Source organism: Crotalus tigris, unplaced genomic scaffold, assembly GCF_016545835.1.
Source record: "Crotalus tigris isolate CLP2741 ecotype Arizona unplaced genomic scaffold, ASM1654583v1 scf7180000018553.2237530, whole genome shotgun sequence".
NCBI lineage: Eukaryota > Metazoa > Chordata > Lepidosauria > Squamata > Viperidae > Crotalus > Crotalus tigris.
This window is the reverse complement of record NW_024097074.1, coordinates 1,968,784-1,992,818: the sequence shown is the minus strand read 5'-3', so window position 1 is coordinate 1,992,818 and position 24,035 is coordinate 1,968,784. Positions and strand designations below refer to the sequence as shown.

The following is a 24,035-nucleotide window of genomic DNA, read 5'->3' as shown; positions in this document are numbered from 1 at the left end:
CAAAAGGATATAATCCTAAATATATTATTGTAAAAAATAAGCTTAAACAAAGGTGGCAAATAAGACATGGTGGACGTCTTCTCTTTGTCAAGGTATTCCTTCAAGAATGCATTTCCTGTACTGAGATTCCAATAATTTAAATAGATAGAGCGTGTTGGTTCTGATTTAAGCATTTAATTTATATATAGCGACATATTAAAGAATGAATTGGCTATAGGAGTGTATTAATTTGATTATTATATTGATATTGAGTGGTTGAAAGTTTTTATTAAGGAAATTTATATTTAAATATATTAATGAATGAATTTATTTGAATTTAATTGATTATAATTTCTACATAGACAGAGAGGGAAGTTTTAAGAAATATTGTGTGAATTGTATATATATATATATATAATGTTATTGTTTTCTCTTTGTAATTGACCACCATATCTCCATGCTGGTTCTTAAGCTTCTGTTGGTGTAAAATGGAAAAATAATAATAATTGTTTAAAAAAAAAAAGCATTTCCATTTATCAGAGGCAGAAAATGCTCTTTCATCTTAAGTTGCTATCTCGCTTTTCTGCCAACCCTGCTTTGAACGATGCAATCAATCAAGCTGTCATCACGCTGTTCCTTCAAGGTTATTCAGCTGAATAGTCAGCATCCAGTAATGGCTTTTTAAATTACCAGATGATCTAATGCACACAGGGAGTTCCTACATTCTATCCACTAAAATAACAGATTGTACAGTTGTCACTAATGCAGTACTGCTAAGCTTTACATCTCTCTAATCATAGATTCAGGTTTCTGGGCATTAGACAAAGCTTTTTCTCATGTATTTTGCAATAAACCCTTCACTAGCAGCCTGGCAACAAAATGCTAGTCCTAATTCATTAGCATACTACAGGTAATCCTTGACTTATAACAGTTCATTTACTGGTAGTTCAAGGCTACAACAACACTGAAAAAAGTGACTTATGACCATTTTTTCACACTTACAACTGCTGCATCCCCAGGGTCACATGATTAAAATTCAGATGTTTGGCAACTGGTTTCTATTTATGAGGGTTGAAGTATCCTGGGCTCACATGATCAGCTTTTGCAATCTTCTGGCAAGGAGGAAATCAATGTGGAATCCAGATTCACTTAACAATCATGTTACTAACTTAGTAAATGCAATAGTTCATTTATTTGCAAGTGACAAGAAAAATCGCAAAACTCACTTAACAAATGTTTTACTTAGCAACATAAATTATGGGCTCAATTGTGGTCGTAACTCAAGGACCACCTGTACTTCCACAGAGGCCCCTGTAGCCGGTTTTAATTTACTAATCCACTAATGGAAGTTGGATGTCCCAATATTTTTACACGCAAACTCCTACATGTATGAGGTAAATTTCTGAAGATATTTGAGAAATTGAATTGTTTATTTTGCATAATTCATATTCAGACTCAATTCCACAAACTCTGAGCATCTTATTGAAACAAAAACAAAACCACAAAAACACTCAATTAGCACAATGGACATCATTAAAGCAGTTCAGTGAACCAGATCTTAAAGGCTAAGAACCGTTTGGTTTAACCTGCTGAACATTTTAAAGCGCACTGCAGGATAATTACTATGTAACTGATTGTGGGGAAAAAATATCCAAATTAAAATTAAAGATATTAGTATTGATATGTAAGTAATGCAGTAATCATTCTGATTTTTTAAAAAAATATTAGTCAGTCTTTTTACAACAATTTCGGTTTTAGATTTTGATCCAAAATTGTAGTTAAAGCAAAGCTTATTCCATATTTCTTAAATTGTATTTCTCCTACATCCACAAAGACATCGCATACACTCTCAAAAAATATGCAGCGGCGGGACCAAATGTTTTGACAGAGGCAATTATAAAACACTTTCCCAGGCATTTATGGTATGGTATGGAAAGTTATCACATAAAATACTCAGACCTATTTATAGATGGTAGAGAATGCAATATATTTCAGGGAAGACTGCCCTCTTTCATGTGTTCTAGCTATATAGGATTGTAAGAAAAAAAGCATGAACTTGATTCAAATAGTGGAATACAAAAAAGAGATCAGACAGGCAGATATGGATGCCCACCTTTTCCCCTCCCGAATTGTTTTCATTTCAACTGTGCATTGCAGTTAACACAGGTAGTCCCTTCACAGACTTCAAAGTTGTAACTTGCTCAAAGTTACAACAGCATTGGAAAAAAATGATCACAGCATCTCCATGGTCAGGTGATTAAAAATCCGGAGGCTTGGCAACTGACTCGTCTTTATGACGGTTCCAGTGTCCCGGGGTCACGCTTATCACATTTTGCGACCTTCCGACAAGCAAAAGTCAAAACGGAAGCTAGATTCATTTAACAACCTAACTTAACAACGGTGGCAAGAAAGGTCACAAAGCAGGGCAAAGTTCTCTTAAGAAATGTTTCACTGAGCAACATCAATTTTGGGCTCAGTTGTGGTCATAGGTCAAGGACCACCTGTACCATCTAGTTTGTCTTCCTTAGTTTCCATCCTTCTCTTCCATCCCTCTGTTTTGTTGTGTTTAGAATACAATCTGAAGGTAAAACACTGCTGTAAGCACGCCATGTTGCCAACTGTTGTCATTTGCTAGAACTAGAGACGGTTTTTTCAAATGATTTTTTTTCACAGCTAAGCAATTGTTTTCACTTCCTTCCTTTTTCTCTCCCCCCCCCCCCTTCAACTGAAAGCTCTGCTGAGGCAATATTCGGATTGCTTTTGTTGCTGGCTCATCAGGAAGCAGTTAATTGGCTTTTAATTGCCTCATATATTCTGGGCCACTTAACATAAAATAAATAGAAGGGAAAAATCTAACACCGCATAAATAAAACTCTCTCTTTACACACATACACACACACACACACACACAAAAGAGAGGGAGGGAGAGAGGGAGCAACTAGTAAGAATTCTGCTTCCACCAACCCCTGAATCTCCCTGTATAACCACAGACATGTCAAACACAAGGCCCGGGGGCCGGATGTGGCCCGTGACGTGGTTTCATGCGGCCCGTGAAGCCATCCTGGAAACAGTGAGGGAACAGCCCCCGCTGCCTTGGCCCTGGCCCAGGCCGGCCGGGAGCCAATGTACAATTTTGTGGTGGCCCTCTATGCTGAAACGCATTCAGTCTTAGCTCCACAAGGCCGTCTGGAAACAGCGAGGAACCAGCCCCTGCCGTGTCGGCCCCGCCCCCTGGGTGCATGCTGGGGAGGTGTCCCCCTTTGTGAGGAATGAAGAAATGGACCGTGCCTTGGCGCCTGCCCCGGTCCCACCCCCTTCTGCCAGAGACCCTCAGATCTGTCCCACTCCTGCCCAGGCCCCCACAGGCACCCTTGACGCGAACGATGTAGAGCTGGCCATGCCTACCCAGTAGGCCACACCCACTCCATCCACGCCCACCCAGTAGGCCGCACCCCCCCTGGCCACACCCACCAGCCCCCCCCCGAGGGCAACCGCAATACTGATGCGGCCCTCAATGAAATTGAGTTTGACACCCCTGTATAACCACGACTGAGCCGAAAATTTCTGTTGCTAAGTGAGACATTTGTGAAATGAATTCTAACCCATTTTACAATCTTCCTTGCCACCGTTGTTAAGGGAATCACCGCAGTTGTTAAGCGAATCCGGGTTTGTTTGTCTGAAGGTTGCAAAAGGTGACGGCATGATCTTGGGGCCCTGCAACCGTCATAAATATGAGTCAGTTGCCAAGCATCTGAATTTTGATTACATGGCAATGGGGGATGCTGCAATGGTCGTGAATGCGCAAACCGTCGTACGTCGCTTTTATCAGTGCCCTTGTGCCTTCAAACAGTCACTAAACAAACTGTTGTAAGTCGAGGACTAGACTGCCTGTAATGAAAGCAAATGTTATTTAGTAAGTATGTAGCGGGGCTGGCCCAAAGGCTTTGCGGGAGCCTGGCCGGAGAGAGGGAAGAGACATAATACTGTTCTCTCAAAATCCTGTTTATCCACACCTAATACTCCAAGATCACGCCATCAACACTGTGGTAACTGTGAGAGGGACCTCGGAGTCCTAGTGGACAATCACCTAAATAGGAGCCAGCAATATGCTGCAGCTGCCAAAAAAGCCAACACAGTGCTAGGCTACATTAACAGAAGGATAGAATCAAGATCATGTGAAGTGTTAATACCACTTTACAAGGCCTTGGTAAGGCCACACTTGGAATACAGCACCCAGTTTTGGTCACCACGATGTAAAAAAAGATGTTGAGAAAGAGTGCAGAGAAGAGCAACAAAGATGAATAGGGGACTGGAGGCTAAAGCATATAAGAAACGGCTGCTGGAATTGGGGTATGTCTAGTCTAATGAAAAGAAGGACGAGGGGGGACATGATAGCAGAGTTCCAGTATCTCAGGGGCTGCCCCAAAGAAGAGGGAGTCAAGCTATTCTCCAAAGCGCCTGAAGGCAGGATAAGAAGCAACCGGGTGGAAACTCATCAAGGAGAGAAGCAACCTAGAACTAAGGAGAAACTTCCTGACAGTTAGAACAATTAGCCAGTGGAACTCCTTGCCTCCAGAAGCGGTGAATGCTCCAACACTGGAAGTTTTTAAGAAAAGACTGGACAGCCATTTGTCCAAAATAGTATAGGGTTTCCTGCCTGAGCAGGGGGTTGGACTAGATGACCTCCAAGGTCCCTTCCAACTTTACTACTACTACTACTACTATTACTACTACTACTACTACTACTACTACTATTAATATTATTAACATTCAATGGCCAAATAGCCATTTGTGTTATAATAGTGTAACTTTGGGTGGATTTTTTAAATTTTTAGTTTCTGATTTCCTCACTGAAAACAAAGAAGGAGCTAGAAGTGGAAGACCGCTGGGAAATAAAGTACCTTTCATCATCAGAAACCATACCATCACATTCAGCCATTTTATTACTTAAATCCAGTCACATGATTTCAGGATAACTGGGGCCTTTTAAACACGGACATAGGAGTAACATTTGTCCCAGAGTCGTCCCAACATTTATTTCAACCCCAAATTTGGGGGGGGGGGAATTAAGTCTTGTCACATCACCTGACACAAAGAGCTGTGACTCCCACTACATCTTTATTTCACATACTTTGGCCAATCACAGATATGTAGCTTTGGATAATTTTTCCTCACAAAATGTTTTGACTTGTTTGTTTAAACTGGGTCCCCCCAATTTAATTTTAGGACTTGGGATGTAGGACTATATAGGACTATAGTGGCATTAAAAAAATGTAGAACAATTTTTTTTAATACCACGGTATATTTTTTTACCTTCAACTGGGAACATTCTAAAGTAAATTAATTAGTCATTAAAAGGTACCATCTCAAAATTTAACAATCTTAAGCTGTTTTACTATGGGTCGTGGTTGGAGAATGAACTCTGGTGCATCAAGAATGGGGCAAATCTGCTCTTAAGTCTAGCAGGCATTTTGTTCAACTCTCTAAATATAGAGTGATTACACCCGCTGTGCCTGAATGCTGTGTCCTATTTTTAGAACAAGAATGAAACGAACCAGTTTGACAAGCAGCAAATTATATTCTATAAAAACAATGGAACTGGGTGAAATCCTACATCTTTCCATGCAGGAGCAAAATCATGTAATTTGCTGTAATGATTTTGGGAAAAAGATTCTTCTCAGGAAACAACTAGACAAGAGAGCCAGGACTCCCCAGACCTATTTTTTGTTCGCTGCCTTGAGTTATTTATAAAAATAATAAAGGCAGGATTTAAAAAAAAATCTAAATACGTAAAAATAAAAGGACAGTCAAGGAAAGAAACGTATGAAGGACCTGCCCTAATGTATCAAGCAGTTAAAAATGCTGGCAGGAAGTTTGTATTTTCAGACTTGCAAGATTCTGTTAAGGTGGCCTTACAACACCATAGAATTAGTTCATGTTTCCTGTCTAGTTTACCTGGGAGGGCAGATGTCTATCTTCCCCCCTGCCACTTTGAGCTGCTTAATCAATTAGGGGAAGTCCTTTCTAAGTTTCTTCCACTGACAGTAAGCAGCTGGGGGGCTCTTGTCTGCCTTGTCTGCTAGACGGCATCTCTTCCACGTTTTCCATGACATGAATAGAGTTCCCTCCCCCTCTGTCATTTAGAAATCCTCCATTCATTAATACAATAACGTATATATATTTTTGCCAAAAGATAAAAACAGTTTAACAACATCCCTCAAACGTACAAAACTTTCATTTAAAAAAAAATCAAAAAGGAAATAGATAACGAACGAATGAACGTTGGGAACTAAATAATTCAGCAACTGGTACATAATCCGCAGACCAATCTAGCAACTCAACACCTGCCTTTCACATCTCCAATAAACTTGGGTTAATTTTGGGCCAAGCTTTTCATTACTCCCAATTTGTGAAAAGTGCAACTGGGTTTCTTCCCCCACAAAGCCCCTTATTCGTCCTAGTAGCAATATTCTTTTCATAATATAATTCCTCTCTGAACACAAGGAAGAGGAGAGAAACTAACTTGCAAATGCAGAAACCAACTTGCAAATACTTAAAACACATATTTGATACAAACCAAAACGGATACAAACTGTTTTCACAGGAAGAAAACAGTATCTAAAAGGTATCTATATTTGTTTTCTGAGGATTTCGCGGGTGTTTGTATGTAGGTCTTTGGTTATTTGGGTTTTCTCCCGCGGAAGAAAACCCGAATAACCAAAGACTTACATACATATACATATACACATACACACACACACACACACACACACACACACACACACACATATATATATATATAAAAATTTCAAAGGAGTTCAGTTTTGAGCTAGTTCTCCAAAATAAACCACAATGTATTGGCATAAAATTCTACAAATGTTTTCTGCCTTACATTATTTGCCTCACAATTTGTTAATTTCCCCCCGCCCCCAAAACAACACCAAGTATCACTGATTCTAGAGATGGGCTGGATGTAAACAAGCTAAGATTCTGACAAAACAGACAATCAGTCGACTGGCTGGTAAGTCAGACGAAGAGTAGTTATTCTGGTTGGGGTTCTAGTCCCTGTGAAGAATGAGGTTCGTGATTTTGGTAGTTTCTGGAAATACTCCTCAATATCAAGGTGATTGTGGCTATGAATGTTGTTGTCAACCTCAGCCACTGCTGTTGCATTCTTTCCTCTAAAACAGTGTTTCTTAACCTTGACAATTTTAATGCTGGCTGTGGAATTCTGGGAGTTGAAGTCCACATGCCTTAAAATTGTCAAGGTTGAGAAACACTGCTCTAAAACATATTTCTAGGTGTATCTTTAGGTCATCTTTCTGCAATGAGTCATTTTCACATGTATGGAATTCCAGAATTCTCTTCAACGAGAATTTTCCCAGATTTGACAAAGCTGTGTAATTTCACATCCAGATTAAATTGCTGTAATATATTCTACATGAAACTCTCATTCAAGGAGTATCCAGAAAGAGGATAGAACAAGATGTGGTCACCCAACCATTTTTTACAGCCTGCTAATGGATAGTTTTTAGGTTCAATTCGAAGTGCTGCATATAACTGATATGAATCTTAAATTTCCTGGGATGAGAACATTGGAAAGTCCATCTATTCCCAAAGAATCTGCCCTGACAGCTGGGGCCATTGAAAAACTTTTTTTTTTTACAAGAAAAGGCATGTCAACTCCAGATGGTGACAGTACAGTTTTTTCAATGCAGCACTTCAATTTGACTTTGCCCTGCCTTGATCCTTTTGAGATAGATAAGCAGCCAAGAAATTCTTATTTTACAGGCTTTTAAACAGCTTAACTGGTTGTTAACCTGGCTTCTTTGATGCCTCTTTCAAATTGCGTCTGAAGGTATTTCTTATGTGCAGATATTGTATAAACATGTAATTAATTCCTCCTGACGATGGCATAAATGTTTTTATAATTATAACATCCTTCCAATTCCAGAGCTGGGAAATATTTTTAAACTCTTCAATGAATATTTTGACATTTTTGCCCTTTCATTACTCAGGTAGGTCCTTTTACTATTTTTAGACTACGAGTAAGAGATTAAGATTATTCTATTTAACTGAAATGAAGAGGAACCTGAATTTAAGACGATGTCGAAGTAGACTGAAATAAAATTCAGTCACGTCTAGATGAGACTGGCAGCATACTGGTCAAACAAACAAACAAGCAAATAAATAAATGAAATGATAAAAACAGGCAAAAGTTCCCTGTAAAGCACCTTGCTTTTTCACCTTTTCAACCTAAGGTTTCCAAGTGCAGCTGAAACCAATCCTAGAGATTCCCTGCCCTATAAATGGATATATGGGGCAATCTCTCTCTCTCTCTCTCTCTCTCTCTCTCTCTCTCTCTCTCTCTCTCTCTCTCTCTCTCTCTCTCTCTCTCTCTGTGTGTGTGTGTGTGTGTGTGTGTGTGCGCGGCCACATTCCCCCATCTCACATACAGCAAAGCTTATTAATTAAATGTAACAATCTTGCCCCTAACATTGAACTTTCCCATGGAATGAATACTAAATGATGAATACTCTTGGTCTCTTTCTTTTAAGTCAGTGTTTCTCAACCTTGACAATTTTAAGGCATGTGGACTTCAACTCCCAGAATTCCACATGCCTTAAAATTGACAAGGTTGAGAAACACTGTTTTAAGTACTTCAAAATAAACAGTGGTCCAAAAGGAGAACTCAAACATCAGCCAAACCATACGGCTTCTACAACATGAAAAGGACTTTATACCCCACACTATTTCAGTTCCATTTTGGTTTAAATGCCTCCACATTCTTTCAATCAAGCAGAAAATTGCTGGATGTTTGTTTAATAGACAACTGACAAATACTAATGTGTGAAAAAAAAATCAAGAATAATCTTTTCTTTTTTAAATTACATAAAGTCTAGTGGAAAATCTAAAATCAGAAACTATCAATCTTTCATAAATCCACTTGCAGGCATAAAACAAACATGAATTATAATTCTGATTTTGCAACGGAAGGTTTGGATGCGTTGCTTTTCTTTTCCTTCAGTTAGTGTAACACAAGCACACCTCGAGGTGGGCTCAAGGCTTTGCTGGGTCCAGGCGTGCTGATTCTCAGATAAGCATATATATAGGACTGCAGCCATTTCACATTTAGACAAAGTGACCCGCTTTGACTTTTATTAATCACTTTTAAGAATTGTTCTTTCCCCTGCAGTTTCCATTCTATTTTTTGTTTTTCAACCTTAACTGAAGTAGAAAGGGATACAGACATTCAGAATATATAAAACTAGCACCTCCTGCTCCAGAGCCAACAAGGAATACAACACAGAATTTCAATGAATTAGGTAGGCAATCTAAACTGTGAGCAGGTAATTCACAGGACCTTTTCATCTGCCTTATCAAAAATAGATGTTAGGCTATCATTTTTTGTTTTCTACGTAGTAGCATGGTCTAAAGCAGTGTTTCTCAACCTTGACAATTTTAAGGCATGTGGACTTCAACTCCCAGAATTCCACAGCCAGCAATGCTGGGAGTCGAAGTCCACATGCCTTAAAATTGTCAAGGTTGAGAAACACTGGTCTAAAGAGAAAAGGCACTAGTATTTAATATATATATATTTTTAGAACGCTCACTGTCTCGTTTAATATATTTATTTATTTATTTTTAGAGAAAAGGCGCAACAACTGGAACATTGAATACGAAGCGACATGTTTTTTTTTTTTTTTTTGGAAATATGAAAGATAACCTCTTACCTGAGCATGAAAATTGGACATAGTCGTAGTCTCTATATCTTTCTTTCCCAAAATCTCCATTTTCACTGGCGAATTGGGAAAATTAAACGAAAAGTAGTCTAAAAAGTCAGGTAAATAAGTAGCTGCCCCATGAACAATTCCCATTACATAGTAAGCTGCACAGTTGTCCTCTTCACTAAAAACCAAACCCAGAAATTCTTCTGCAAATCTCTCCATCTCCACGGGAGACAAGTGGGAGAGCTCCTTAGTGTAGGCATGAACCACTGAGGCACCTCCGTTAGGCTGGTGCTCAACATGAATGAACTCTTTGAACTCCAACGCGTCCAACCTTTGGAGCTTATCCTGAACCCGTGGCTCCTTTAACGACACAAAGGGAGACTCACTGTTCTCCGCTCTCTCGGACTCAGAGTCCTTCTTGGGATTCTTATGTTTCTCACTGAAATCTTTAAGAGGATGGTGGTGGTGGTGGTGATGGTGGTGATCCGCAATGCCTTTGGCTTCCTGATCCTCAAAATCGGAAAGCAATCCTGAGCAGATGGTCTGAATAGATTTACTGTACATTTTGGGACGCTTCCGTTTTTCACACTCTTTATGTTTCTTTTTCTTTTTCTTCTTTACCTTTTTGATCTGTAGATCGTCTGCATTGCTTTTCACCTTTTCTTTTACATCTATAAAGAGAAAGAAAGGTTCGCTTTAATTTATCAAAAGCTGGAGCTACACGAACATGAACAGCATCCTAATAATAAACATACTGCGTGTGAATCCTGAAGAACAGCAATATCACTTTTAACTTCTAACCACTTTACAATGCCAACTTGGTAAGGCCACACTTGGAATCCTGCATCCAGTTTTGGTCACCATGATGTAAAAAAGATATTGAGACTCTAGAAAGAGTACAGAGAAGAGCAACAAAGACGATCAGGGGATTGGAGGCTAAAACATACAAGGAATGGTTGCTGGAATTGGGTATGTCTAGTTTAATGAAGAAAAGGACAAGGGGGGACAGGATAGCAGTGTTCCAATGTCAGGGGTTGTCCCAAAGAAGAGGGAGTCAAGCTATTTTCCAAAGCACCTGAAGGCAGGACAAGAAGCAACGGATGGAAACTAACCAAGAGAGAAGCAACCTAGAACTAAGGAGAAACTTCCTGACAGTTAGAACAATTAACCAGTGGAACAACCTGCCTCCAGAAGCGGTGAATGCTCCAACACTGGAAGTTTTTAAGAAGAGACTGGACAGCCATTTGTCTGAAATGGGATAGGGTTTCCTGCCTGAGCAGGAGGTTGGACCAGATGACCTCCAAGGTCTCTTCCAACATCATCATCATCATCATCATTATTATTACTACTACTACTACTACTACTACTACTACTACTACTACTACTACTACTATCATTAATGTGTTAAGCCAGGGGTCCCCAACCCCTGATCTGTGGATTGGCACCGGGCCACGGTATGCTAGCAACCAGGCCACACAAACAAGTGACACACCCAACTGCAGGATGCAGGCGGCACACGAAACCACGCTCCCTCTGGTCCACGGAAAAACCTCTGGTCCACGGAACTAGTCCCCAGTGCCTAAAAGGTTGGGGGCCACTGTGTTAAGCTACAAGGTCGGGGTTGCAAAAAGATCTGGGATTCCTAGTCAAAGACAAATATTATCCGCAGAGTTCCTGGAGTCAGGCGTTTTAAGTTGTTAGTTCCCTTCTCCAGAACAGGATCCCCCTGAAGGCAGACAGGACCCAACCCTGTTAACTTGCCATTAAGACTAGGCTGCTGTTTCAGCAAGTCTTTGGACTCAGAGGGATTATTCCTGTTTGCCTGATGGTGGTGGTGGGCGAGGGGTGATGGCGGAGGCAACTGTGTATATGGGATACGGTTTTTCGTCAGCAGTAGGAAACGTTACCAATGTTATTGTTCTTCTCCAGTTTATCTCCTTACTGTTTCAGAAGTCTGCAAGGTGCTTGACGACAGAGCAGCACAATGAACGATCAAAGAAATATTCCAATGGGTGCTTGGCGGCAGGAAAAAGTCAACGTTTTCCGTTTCTTTTCGCTACCGTCAAATGGTTGTTTGGGAGTTTTGCAGGCTAGACAGCAGTTAATATCAGCCTGCAGCCACCATTGGAGAGAAGCTGCAAAGGTCACAGCTGCTTCTCACTTTGTTTGCTGGACCTCAGTTGCTTAAATTCTGCTAGCTGAAGAGACTCTGCAAAAATTACACCATCTACTTCCTGAAGCAGTGAGGCTGCGGTCAGAGGAGACGCTTCTCCTGGAAAACTCTTGACACCGATTCCTTGGGTAGATCGTTGTGCTCATCTTTATGCAGACACAATGGGAGAGAATTGTTCGTCTTTTATTGATCATGATCTGGTGTTACAGGATGTATGAAGGAGATGGGGAAGAGTGGGGAATTAGGAAAGGCAATCAACGGCAAACCAAGCAAGACAGAAAACACGCTGCCTTGTATTGTTGATCTGGATTTTTTGCAGGCCTGGGGGGAACGGCGCATGTCCTGGCAATAAATTCTGATGGCAGAATTGGTGCAGGTAGTCCTTGACCTACAACCAAAATCGAGCCAAAAATTTCTGTTGCGAAGACAGTTGCTAAGTGAGTCTTGCCCCGTTTTGCGACCTTTCTTGCCACAGTTGTTAAGTGAATCCCTGCAGTTGTTAAGTCAGTCAACACATCTGTTAGGTGAATCTGGCTTCCCCATTGACTTTGCTTGTCAGGTCACAAAAGGGGATCACGTGGCCCCGGGATGCTGCAACTGTCATAAATATGAATCGGTTACCAAGGGTCTGAATTTTGATCACATGACCATGGGGATGCTGCAACAGTCGCAAGTGTGCAAAATGGTCATAAGTCACTTTTTCCAGCGCCAGTGTAACTTTGGACTTTTTCCAGTGCCAGTGTTAACTTTGAACGGTCACTAAATGAATGATTGTAAGCCAAGTATTATCAGTATAAGGACATATACTGCATCCAGTTTTGGTCACCACGATGTAAAAAAGATGCTGAGACTCTAGAAAGACTGCAGAGAAGAGCAACAAAGATGATCAGGGGCCTGGAGGCTAAAACATATAAGGAACGGTGGCTGGAATTGGGTATGTCTAGTTTAATGAAGAGAAGGACCAGGGGCGACATGATAGCAGTCTTCCAGTATCTCAGGGGCTGCTACAAAGAAGGAGTCAAGCTATTTTCCAAAGCGCCTGAAGGCAGGACAAGAAGCAACGGATGGAAACTAATCAAGGAGAGAAACAACCTAACTAAGGAGAAACTTCTTGACAGTGAGAACAATTAATCAGTGAAACAACCTGCTTCCAGAAGCAGTGAATGCTCCAACACTGGAAGTTTTTAAGAAGAGACTGGACAGCCATTTGTCTGAAATGGTATAGGGTTTCCTGCCTGAGCAGGGGGTTGGACTGGATGACCTCCAAGGTCCCTTCCAACTTTATTATTATTTTTGTTGTTGTTGTTATTTCAGAGGAGACTGCAACCAGACTGCTGCAGGGATAAGAAAGGGAAGCAGTTAGTTGTTCTCCTGTCTTTCAAGTGACAGTCCGCACAAGGAAGTCAAGGGTTCAGCAAAGATGGACTCTGCAGCCTCAAAGTTCTGCCATCAAATGCCAGGCCAACTCTTGGCAAAACAGCTCTTTATCAGGATTTAATCCTGAATGAGAGCACAAGCCTGGCATGCATTAGGGCTGTCTACAAAGTTATGTAAGATGTTGTAAGACACTGGCTTTGGAAACCCTAAATGGCTTATGGCCTAAGGGGTTACCTTACCTGCTACGAACCTGCCCTATATTTAGATCATGAGTGAGCAGCTTCAGAAGGTGCTTCTATCACTGGCAGAAGCTCAGCTGTCTGGTGAACTGGAGAAAGGGTTTTTCCCTCCTAAGTAGCTCCCGGGCTACTGGGAGGTTTTTCCAAGTAGCCTCATTTGGTTCCTTCTGTCCCAAAATTTCAAACTGTGCCAAGTTTTTAAACTGTTAACGTATTTTAGTTGCATTTATTGTAATGCTTTCCATTTTGACTTTAGTGCATTTCAGATGTTCTGTTATTGTTGTAAGCTGCCTTACGTGCTGATATCAGCAGGGTATAAACCAGTGGTTCTCAACCTGTGGGTCGGGACCCCATTTGGGGTCGAACGACCATTTCACGGGGGTCGCCAAACAACGCAGTCCACCATTTTTTTCCCCTTTTCCTTAGCTGCGCTACTCCCTTTTATTCTATTGGCTTTTGAAAGCCAATAGAATAGACTCTCTTGAATAGAGTCTAATTCTATTGGCTTTCAAAAGCCAATAGGAATTGTCCAGGCTATCTCTAGCCTGCTGAGCCCGCCAAAAGTCCCATTCTGCAAACGGTGCTGCACCAGTTGAGTAGTCCTCGGCTTACGACTGGTTGGGGGTCGCGGCATTAAAAAGGTTGAGAGCCACTGGTATAAACGGACAAGCACGCAGAATGGAAAACATCTAAGACTGAAGTTATTTTTCAAATAAGCTGGACTCAGTCAAGGTTTTAAAAGATAAAACCAATACTGATTAAATCCTTCTATCCAGATTAGTAGTGTTTTACCAGATTTTGGCTTGATGAAACTTCAAATGCTTGTGGATTTTGGCTTGGTGGGTTGGTTTGATGTTTGGATAATACCTACATGTAAAAGGGTCTTTTGTAAATCATATGAGTTGGGCCATTTATATTATTACACTACTGTCATGGATTATCAATTTAATATGGCTACATGTTTGAGAGTAGTCATCGCCTCTCACCCCTGCCACCATCTTTAAGGACTAATTGCATTTTAAGTTTGGATATATTAATCACTTTTATGCACCTGTTTAGCTTCCCGGGGTGGTTATTTGCAGCCAAAGTGTGAGGTTATCTTTGCAGAGCATTTTTCATGGCAATAAAATATGAATTCATCAATGTAGCATGGCAGAATAAAAGATCCCCACAAATTTCATCCCCAATAGATTTCTAATTTCAGATTAATTCTGAAATTAATCCCAAGCACAATCAAGGCCACCATATAACAACATCTGAAAACCAATTTAATAGGCAATACAAAATAATAGTGTGGTCACTGTTAATAGAAACCCAACCGAAGATAGATAGGTAGATAGGTAGACAGGTAGGTAGGTAGGTAGACAGACAGACACACACACACACATCCTATTTTTAATAGTGCTACAAATATTTTTTGTTTCATATAAGAGTGGAATCCTAAAAGGATACCCCAAATTCATATTTCAGGGACAAAAATTGTATAGTTGCCTTTAACTCTCATAGATAGATAGATGGATGGATGGATGGACGGACAGACAGACACAAGCATTTTAAAAAAATCTTTCATGTATATAACATCATCATGTGTGAAAAATACTATGCTCACCTTTCTGAAATAATTTCATTTCTCCATTCTCTTTTTTTATTTCAGACATTAACCTGTGCTTCTTCTTTTCTTTCTGCTTTTCCTTGTCTCGTTCTGTGGTTTTCTCTCTGATGATTTCATCTGAAAAAGTACGTTCATGTTCAATAAAGATGAGAAAGTTTTTAAAAGAAATTACCCACAATCAACACAACTAATCATTTGTAGTGTGACTGAGGTATAGACTAATGCAGAACAGAAACTGGTCTTAGATCAGCACAACATTCAAAACCAGTATTTGAATGTCTTACTTCTTACAGTAGAGAGTTTGAAACCTTAGATTATTGTTAAACTATAAATGAATAAAAAGAGATAATTAACCAGAACATTGTACTTCAGAAACAGACGGACAGTCTGGTTTCACTATAGCCATCTAATTGTGTTCCTGATATTTTCAAAGGTAAGAAAAAATATTACAGGTTTCATTTACATGTATTTAGATTTTTTTAGTAATCTACAGATTGCCATTCCCTAACTAAAAACCATAACTTAATTTCACAAAATGCAAGTGCAGTGACAAGAAATTGAAATTTCTATAACCCATTAATGTACCATTTTTAAACTGCAAAGTGCTCACAATCTGCAGCACACAATCTCAACTAAAGTTCCAATTTACAGCAGATAAATTAGGTTTGAGAATAACTTTTGCAGCCTGTGCTATACTATGAACGCAAAAATATATGCGCTCTATATCCTCATGTCATTATATCTATGGAAAGTCTTAATCACCCAGGTCATGGTTGTCCCAAATGTGCTTTTCCAGAAGGCAACGAGACTTTCTTGATTTTTCTCTTGAAAATATTTTGCTTCTCATCCAACAAGCTTCTTCAGTTCTGAATTTCTTCAGTTCTGCACTTGTTCACTTCTGAACTGAAGAAGCTTCTTGGATGAGAAGAAGATACTATAAGGGGATGTTCTAATTAGTTGATCCAGTTTTGAAGCTTCTGAATTAAGCTGTTTTCCCCATGAAGATTTTGAAATGGACAGTTTTCAAAAGTTCTTGGTTGGATCGCAGTTGGGTAAATTTATAAAATGCTCACCGAACAGCAACTTCTTGTCTGTCAAGGGGATGAGCAGAGTTAATTAGTGGAAGAGATATAAAATAGATTCTTTTTCCTCAGTTTTTTCCCCCAGGATATCATTAGAAATCCCCCAAACAAAAGGGCTTATTGAACACAAGATTTCAAAGTAACGAGGATGGGAAAATATGTAATGGCATGTGCCAAAGGTCCTTTTCCTAAAAGGCAACTGAACTTTCTTGGTTCTTTTCTTTGAAAACATATTGCTTTTCTTTAACACAAGTACTTATTTGTCTTTTGTAATATAGTTCTCATCAAACTTTTAATCAATTTGGCATCTTCTTTTAGATTTTATTGGTATTCAAAAAAGAGGCTAATAGCTAATAGTAACTCACACACACACACACAAATAAATAGCACTGTATTCCCAGTAGCAACATTCAGAAAAGTAAAGTTTCTAAGTAAGTTGGCATTTTCTATTTCTTAAGGATCACTTTGGAGCCTTTAAGAATCCATTCTTACATACAAAAATGTAATGATTCTTAACCTTTCAGATTAGAGATAAAATTACAAACATTTTAAAACAGTTCTACAACTTCTATGACCAATGTATTTCAAATTCCTGTTGTAAAAGACTATGCAGTAATATTCCAATCTGTACTCTGAACTAAAAAATACTATTGTAATAGCAAATTAATCCCTAAAATAACAACCCTAGTAAAAATGACAGAATATTCTGCTGAAACTGTAAAATGATTAGCCTTTTGAAGTTTCATTGGTATAGAACAATTAATGTTTATCTCGAAACTTTAATCTTTAATTGATTTTTTTCCAATTAATCATATATTTTAACTTTTTTTACAACCTTGCACATCTACAGTATGGATTTTATGTTCTATTGGTCTTCTATTAGCAAGCAAATACTTTTTGCACAAACTTAATAATAATAATAATAACAACAACAATAAAAAGTTGGAAGGGACCTTGGAGCTCATCTAGTCCAACCCCCTGCTCAGGCAGGAAACCCTATACCATTTCAGACAAATGGCTGTCCAGTCTCTTCTTAAAAACTTGCAGTGTTGGAGCATTCACCGCTTCTGGAGGCAGGTTGTTCCACTGGTTAATTGTTCTAACTGTCAGGAAATTTCTCCTTAGTTCTAGGTTGCTTCTTTCCTTGATGAGTTTCCATCCATTGCTTCTTGTCCTGCCTTCAGGTGCTTTGGAAAATAGCTTGATTCCCTCTTCTTTGGGACAGCCCCTGAGATATTGGAAGGCTGCTATCATGTCCCCCCTCGTCCTTCGTTAAACTAGACATGCCCAATTCCAGCAGCCTTTCCTTATGTTTTAGCCTCCAGTCCCCTAATCATCTTTGTTGCTCTTCTCTGTACTCTTTCTAGAGTCTCAGCATCTTTTTTACATCGTGGTGACCAAAACTGGATGCAGTATTCCAAGTGTGGCCTTACCAAGGCCTTGTAAAGTGGTATTAATACTTCACGTGATCTTGATTCTATCCCTCTGTTAATGCAGCCTAGCACTTCTAAGAGAGTTCCACATCAGACTATAAAAGAACTCACTGAGATCTAGGGCAGGTTCACTGTCAAAGGGGATATGAAATTACTGTATCAAGAGGTCTCATCATAGGCCATTAGATCAGCCCTCTGTGACAACAATCCTTCCTCTGTCCAAGGCAACCTACTGCTAAGCAAACACATGCAATTCAATTTCAAACACATAGGTTTTATAAGCCTATTATGAACTCAGAAAAGTCTAGAGAATAAGGAAACCCTTGAAAAAATACCTAAGCCAACTAGGTATTTATTAGAAAGTTAAATTTTACTCTTTTACAAAATTGCTACAGGAAGAAATATGATCAACACTGTATCTATATGTCATTTCTTGCTTTTGACTTTAATGGTTGCTTACTGTTTTAAACTGGATGAATAAACAAAAGTAAATCAACACTCTCCTGCATGTCCCAGTCCCTTTTATCCAGCACCTGCGCATGCTGAACTTCAAATGTTTAGGGTCAAACACTGAACAACTGATCATTTCAAGATTTCAGGATATATTGTTAGATTTCTTTTGTATTTAGGGCTGCAGCATTCTATGAGTCCCACAGATCTATAGCAAAGCTGAAATTCAAGATACAGTCACAACTGACTAAAACTTAGGAAAGTCTTAAAACAATGACTTTATATGGGCATTTTAAATAATGCAAAACTTAGGAGTAAAATTTTAGCCACAATAATGCATAAGCATTTATATTCAATGAAAACATTACTGCATTTGCAGTTTAAATTCTCTAAATTCTCGTATGTGCTGTATACAAAATTAAACCATCTCAAGCATCCTTCATATTAAAATTATGCAGTTTCTTATTAGCCATAATAGCAAGCAAATATTCCCTGAAATGTAATGTTATTTACACTGCTGCATAATAGCATCTGCTTTCCATAACTTCAATTGCCTTTTTTTGAAAATGCAAAATCCTGTATGACAATCATCATCTTACATGTGACAAGAATTTCTACACAATTGGTTAAGAATGTAGAAAAAAAACCTGAGATTTGTATTAGGAAAATGAAATCTAAAATATAATAAAATAGGCTACAACCTTCTACAAATGTCTTAGTTATTGAATGTGTCCTTAGGGTAAAATAGGAGGCTCTACATTTGCTTCCTAAAACATCTACTACTGGACATTTATTTTATTTTGTCTGATGCTACACACATTTAAAAACAGGTGTATTCTCACAATTAAGTATTTGAGATACCAATGGTGAAACTGTAGTTTCAGACAACTCACTGTGGGGAAATAGTTCAGAGACAAAAAAAAAAAAAAAAGTAATGGCATCCCAACAAAAAAAGCCTAAAAAACATACCAGGACTTAATCTTCTCATTTTCTATAGGCACATAAACTCTTAACTATTCAACTGAATGTCTTTATTGCATTTAAGATTCATCAGCCTTAATGTTAAACTAAGAGCGTATATTTTGGAGGAAGTAGTAGCAAGATATTATCAGATTACAAGGAACTGAAAGATCTTTTTGAAAGAATAAATAAACCAAACAAAGCCCATGAATTTGAAGTATTATTATGAACTTAGAATAATGGGTTGCATTTACTGGACACATGGCATCCTTCAAGGCCAGTTATACATGCTGCCCTGAAAAGAAACTTTCCTGCTTTTCAGTGAGTCATTGGTTTGAATTCTTGTTACTAGTTTTGATATTTTATTGCTTGGATTAAATTGGTATTTAGATTGATGTAAGCTATCACGGGGTAAGCTTGCTGGGAACATCCTGGCATGTCACTACGTCAGGTAAACAAGAGAATAAGACATGTTTTAAAATCTCAGCACTTTCTCTATATAGTCAGTTTGTTCAGAAGCATATACAAAATTGACAAGTTTGACAGAAACATCAATGACAACACTATTTAAAAACAGTCAACTTTCTCATAAGGTGGAAGGAAATGCTACTTTAAGTGGACACCTTGGCCATAAATTTATTTAGAAACCATTAATCTTTCTAATAAGCCCAAGTGCATGCTAATATATAATCTAGTATGTTCTGGCCTATAGTCAATTATCCATACAGCATAGTTCTCAATAGGTGATACAGTAACACAACAAGTGATCCACGCCCCAGCTAGAAATTTGAATAGACTTGAAGCGTTCTATCTATTCTTTGCTTTCAAGTTGGCAAGGGTCAGGGTCAGGAGGAAGGACAAATGTAAACAGCTTCAAATACTTGGGAAGCATCATCTCAAGCGATGGGTCTTGAGGTGAAGAAATTGATTAGCAAGGTCAGCCAGGCACTTGGGTGGCTGCCTATTAGAGTGCTCAATCAATACTAACATCTGTTATCCCCACAAAGCTGAAAGTCTACACAGCTGCGGTACCTTCCCTCCCGTGTGGATGAGAGCTCTGGACACTGTAGGGAAGGCACATCAAACAGCTGGAGTAATGTCACAAGGACCCCTCTCTGATCCACCCTTGGCATTCATTGATTGACAAGAGTGTGTCTCTAACGTGAGGATCTTGGATTGTGTGGAAGCCACCAGCGTTCAGCCCTTGATTATCAGAGCTCAGATGAAATGGGGTGGCTGCATTATCACAAGGGATGGCTGTCATATGCCTTTCTAGTTGCTATCTAGTGTACTAGAGGAGGGCGTTTCAACCAGTGGTACGGGTACCACCTGTGGTACATTGGCACCTGGCAGGTGGTACGCGAGCGTCCTAGAAAAGGGGTAGCGGGGGAGGGAATGTTGCAGCATCTCCAGGGTCTTGTGATTTACATTCAGATGCTTGGCAACTGATTCCTATTTATGACGGTCACAGGGTCCCAGGGTCATGTGAAGTGACCAAAACCTGCTGCAACCAACCAGCAGATGGGGGGGGATAAAAACCAAACACCCCCACCCCACCCCTGCTGCCAATCCTCAACAGAAATGCTCACAATGAAAACCTCGGACAGGAGGAAGAGTGCCACCGGGTGGGCAGGCAAGTGTCTTGCTTGGCTGTGGCTTGGGGGGCACTTTTTTCAGTGCCATTGTAATTTCGAACAGTCACTAAGCAAACTGTTGTAAGTCGAGGACTACCTGTACTTTATCACTTTTTTCCTTTTTTGGGGGGGGTCATCAAGTTTTTGACCCCTTGCTAGGTGACTGGTGGTCCTCGGATGTTGCATATCCTAAAAGTGGTACAATGGGTGAAAAGGTTGAAAAGCCCTGTACCAGAGCTGGGGAAGAGGCCTCAAGGTTGGCCATGCAAGCACTAGAAAGATGCTGTGAGAGAGAGACCCTCCACGTTGTGAGATCCAGTCAAGGAAACTAGAAGTCGCAGCTTCTAGTGAGCCCTGTGCTATGAAGACAGGCACTGCCAAAAACTGATAAGAAACTGAACAGGCCAAAACCTTTTACCCTTACATTATTTTTCAATTTACCTAAAAGAAAACTAGTCAGGTGACAGGTCTGTGTTATTCCTTTGAATTGCTCCAGTGATTGTATCCTTCTTACCTCCTGTTCTTGCAAGCTTGGCAAACACTGACTTCTTAAAGCTAAAACTTCCAAACGACTTTGAACATTACTAGATGCAAAAAAACACCAATGATTCAGGAAGCCAGATTTGTTGTAGTCAATTAGATTTCTATAAGCCTAAAAATATTAATAGCCTTCTAGAAAGGTTAGAGAAGTGTTTTACTGTTGACTATTAAAATTAAATTTCATTTTTAATTCCAACTTAGATTTCATAAGTCAGTGTTTCCCAAACTTGACAATTTTAAGGCATGTGGACTTCAACTCCCAGAATTCCACAGCCAGCGTTGCTGGCTGTGGAATTCTGGGAGTTGAAGTCCTCATGCCTTAAAATTGTCAAGTCTGGGAAACACTGTCATAAGTGTATAGTTTTACTGAGCCAAACCAGATGTTGACAGGAGAACCATGTTTCTTCTCCCATATCTGTTTATTTCTGTTTATTATCTGTTTATTATCTGTTTATTATCCCATATCTGTTTATTTCTGTTTATTATCTGTTTATTTCACGAATAAAGCAATATTCACTGTTTTCTTGAAAGAAACATGTGGGAAGGTAATACCTTCTTCACATTATTTTGCTGCTCTTTAAAGCGATTTTTTTTCCTGAAGGAAACCTTACCTTCCTGTCCCTTCTACCATAAAGCTGGGTTTGAAAAAAAAGGCTTTAAGAGCAAGATGAACAGTGGATAGGTCATGTTAATTAGTTTTAGATAAACTATACAGACATACAAATATAGTATCCATGGTTATTAGCCAACACTTATTTCATCCTTTCATACTAGATGTTTCACTGATAAATACCATGAGGTTCTAATAAAGTAAGTTCTCCTTAGAATAGTCTTTAGCAAAAGCATCTAATTCAGTGGTTCTCAACCTTTCTAATGCCGCGACCCCATAATACAGTTCCCCATGTTGTGGTGACCCCCAACCACTTATACATCACCGGGTGCCAGGGGTGTGGCCAAAGAAAAGGGGGGGGGAAATGGCGGACAGCCTTGTTTGGCGACCCCCGTGAAATGGTTGTTCGACCCCAAATGGGGTCCCGATCCACAGGTTGAGAACCACTGATCTAATTTGATTACTTCTTTCCAAATCATACTGAAAAGTTACCGTATGAGAAATACTTGGATGGAAATTCAAAAATTTAAGTACAGAATTTCAAGACCTCCTAACATGTTAAAAACTGGTACATTTGAAAACACTGCCCATCTCTTTATTCCAGCTAAAATGGCTGCCATTAAAATCCTGGCTTACACCTGCATAAATCAGCTGGTATCAACTTAAAACAAAGTTCAATTCCTTTTCTGTTCAACAATAATTGAGTATGGGAATCCATGTGATGTTCTTGGAAATTTTGCCACTTAATCAGAAAAGAGCATGCACGTTATTTAAGATTACATTACAGGGTCCATTTTTTTTTATAGCACTTATGTTTTTTTAACTTTCAAACTTCAAGTTCAAAAGTACCAAATCTTGTTTCTTTTCCTCTGAGGTTGATGCAATGTTCAGCTGGATTGCCCAAATTCCTTAAGCTACAGTGGTGACAAAAAAAGCTGCATCCATACTGAAGGTAAATTTGTAGCAGTTATTCAAGATAACACCAGCCAGCTTCAGACTTATTTAACAACCAGGACCTGTATATTGATTGAATGAACCTTTATTATTAAAGTATAACATGTATACAGTGAGATTGGCCGAGCCTCCCTCCATGCCCCCCCACTGCAACTCACAGTTACTACAAACCCCCAACTTATTACACCCTATGAGCTAATTGCACATCACAGCGGCCTCACAAGTAGATCAGTAGATCTTAATTCTGAACAAAAACCTCCCCAAATTTAAGGCTTTTACATCCTCTCTCACATACCTACATCCTGCCAGCACTGAATTTCAAGTTCATTCTTTCCAGCTTCTGTAGAAACGCCCCCATTAGAATGTCAAAACCACTGTGGACTCGGATAGCAAAGAATCACTTTTTAAAAACTTGATGTTACTAAAGTGTCTTATATAAAGAAACACAAGTCATTCCTTTCTTGCTCACTAGAAATAGTATTTTAAACCCAGAAGCATCCAGTGCATAATTAGGGGGCATGGCTGTCCATATGCTTCCGTATCTCAAAGGTACTTTTTTCCAAAAAGACAACTGGACTTGAAGGTGGGGAAAAAAAATAAAACTTTGATTTTGGGTTTTACCGATTAGATAAGTTGATGGGGATGATGGGAGACTCTCCATAGACATATGCTTCCCTGGCACTCTAATATTTGCTATTTATTTGGTAGATTTATTGGCTGCCTATCTCGCCCTGAGGCTTCCCATGCAGAAGGGGCCGAAGTTACCCCAGATGTGGGTATACACATAATTTTGGGGGAGTCATGTTTATGCAGTGTATATATGGGAGGGGGTTATCCTTTGCGAGCTGTATGCAACGAAATCTCATTTTAATATATGCAGATTAGTGTACATTTAAAATGACAGTAAAGTTATTCTATTCTATTCTATTCTATTCTATTCTATTCTCTATTCTATTCTATTCATTATATCCTTGACTGTGAAAGCTGGACTATAAGAAAGGCTGAGCGCCAAAGAATGGAGGCCTTTGAACTCTGGGGCTGGAGAAGACTCCTGCGAGTCCCCTGGACTGCAAGGCGTTCAAACCGGTCAGTCCTAGAAGAGGTCAACCCCGACTGCTCTTTAGAAGGCCAGATCCTGACGTTGAAACTCAAGTACTTTGGCCCCCTAATGAGAAGGAAGGACTCACTGGAGAAGAGCCTGATGCTGGGAAAGATGGAGGGCAATAGAAAAAAGGGACCACAGAGAATGAGGGGGGCTGGA

At 39.5% G+C, this 24,035-nt stretch overlaps 1 protein-coding gene across 1 annotated transcript in view; it reads right to left on the bottom strand.

Moving 5' to 3' along the window:
- The window catches only part of RSBN1L (round spermatid basic protein 1 like), a 36,819-nt gene that overhangs the window by 11,572 nt on the left and 1,212 nt on the right, over positions 1-24,035 (bottom strand). The window contains exons 2-3 of the mRNA XM_039354504.1: positions 15,109-15,228; positions 9,714-10,381 (exon numbers count right to left, since the gene is read on the bottom strand). Of these exons, the coding sequence (XP_039210438.1) occupies positions 9,714-10,381; positions 15,109-15,228 (788 nt within the window). The remainder of the gene's footprint in view (positions 1-9,713; positions 10,382-15,108; positions 15,229-24,035) is intronic.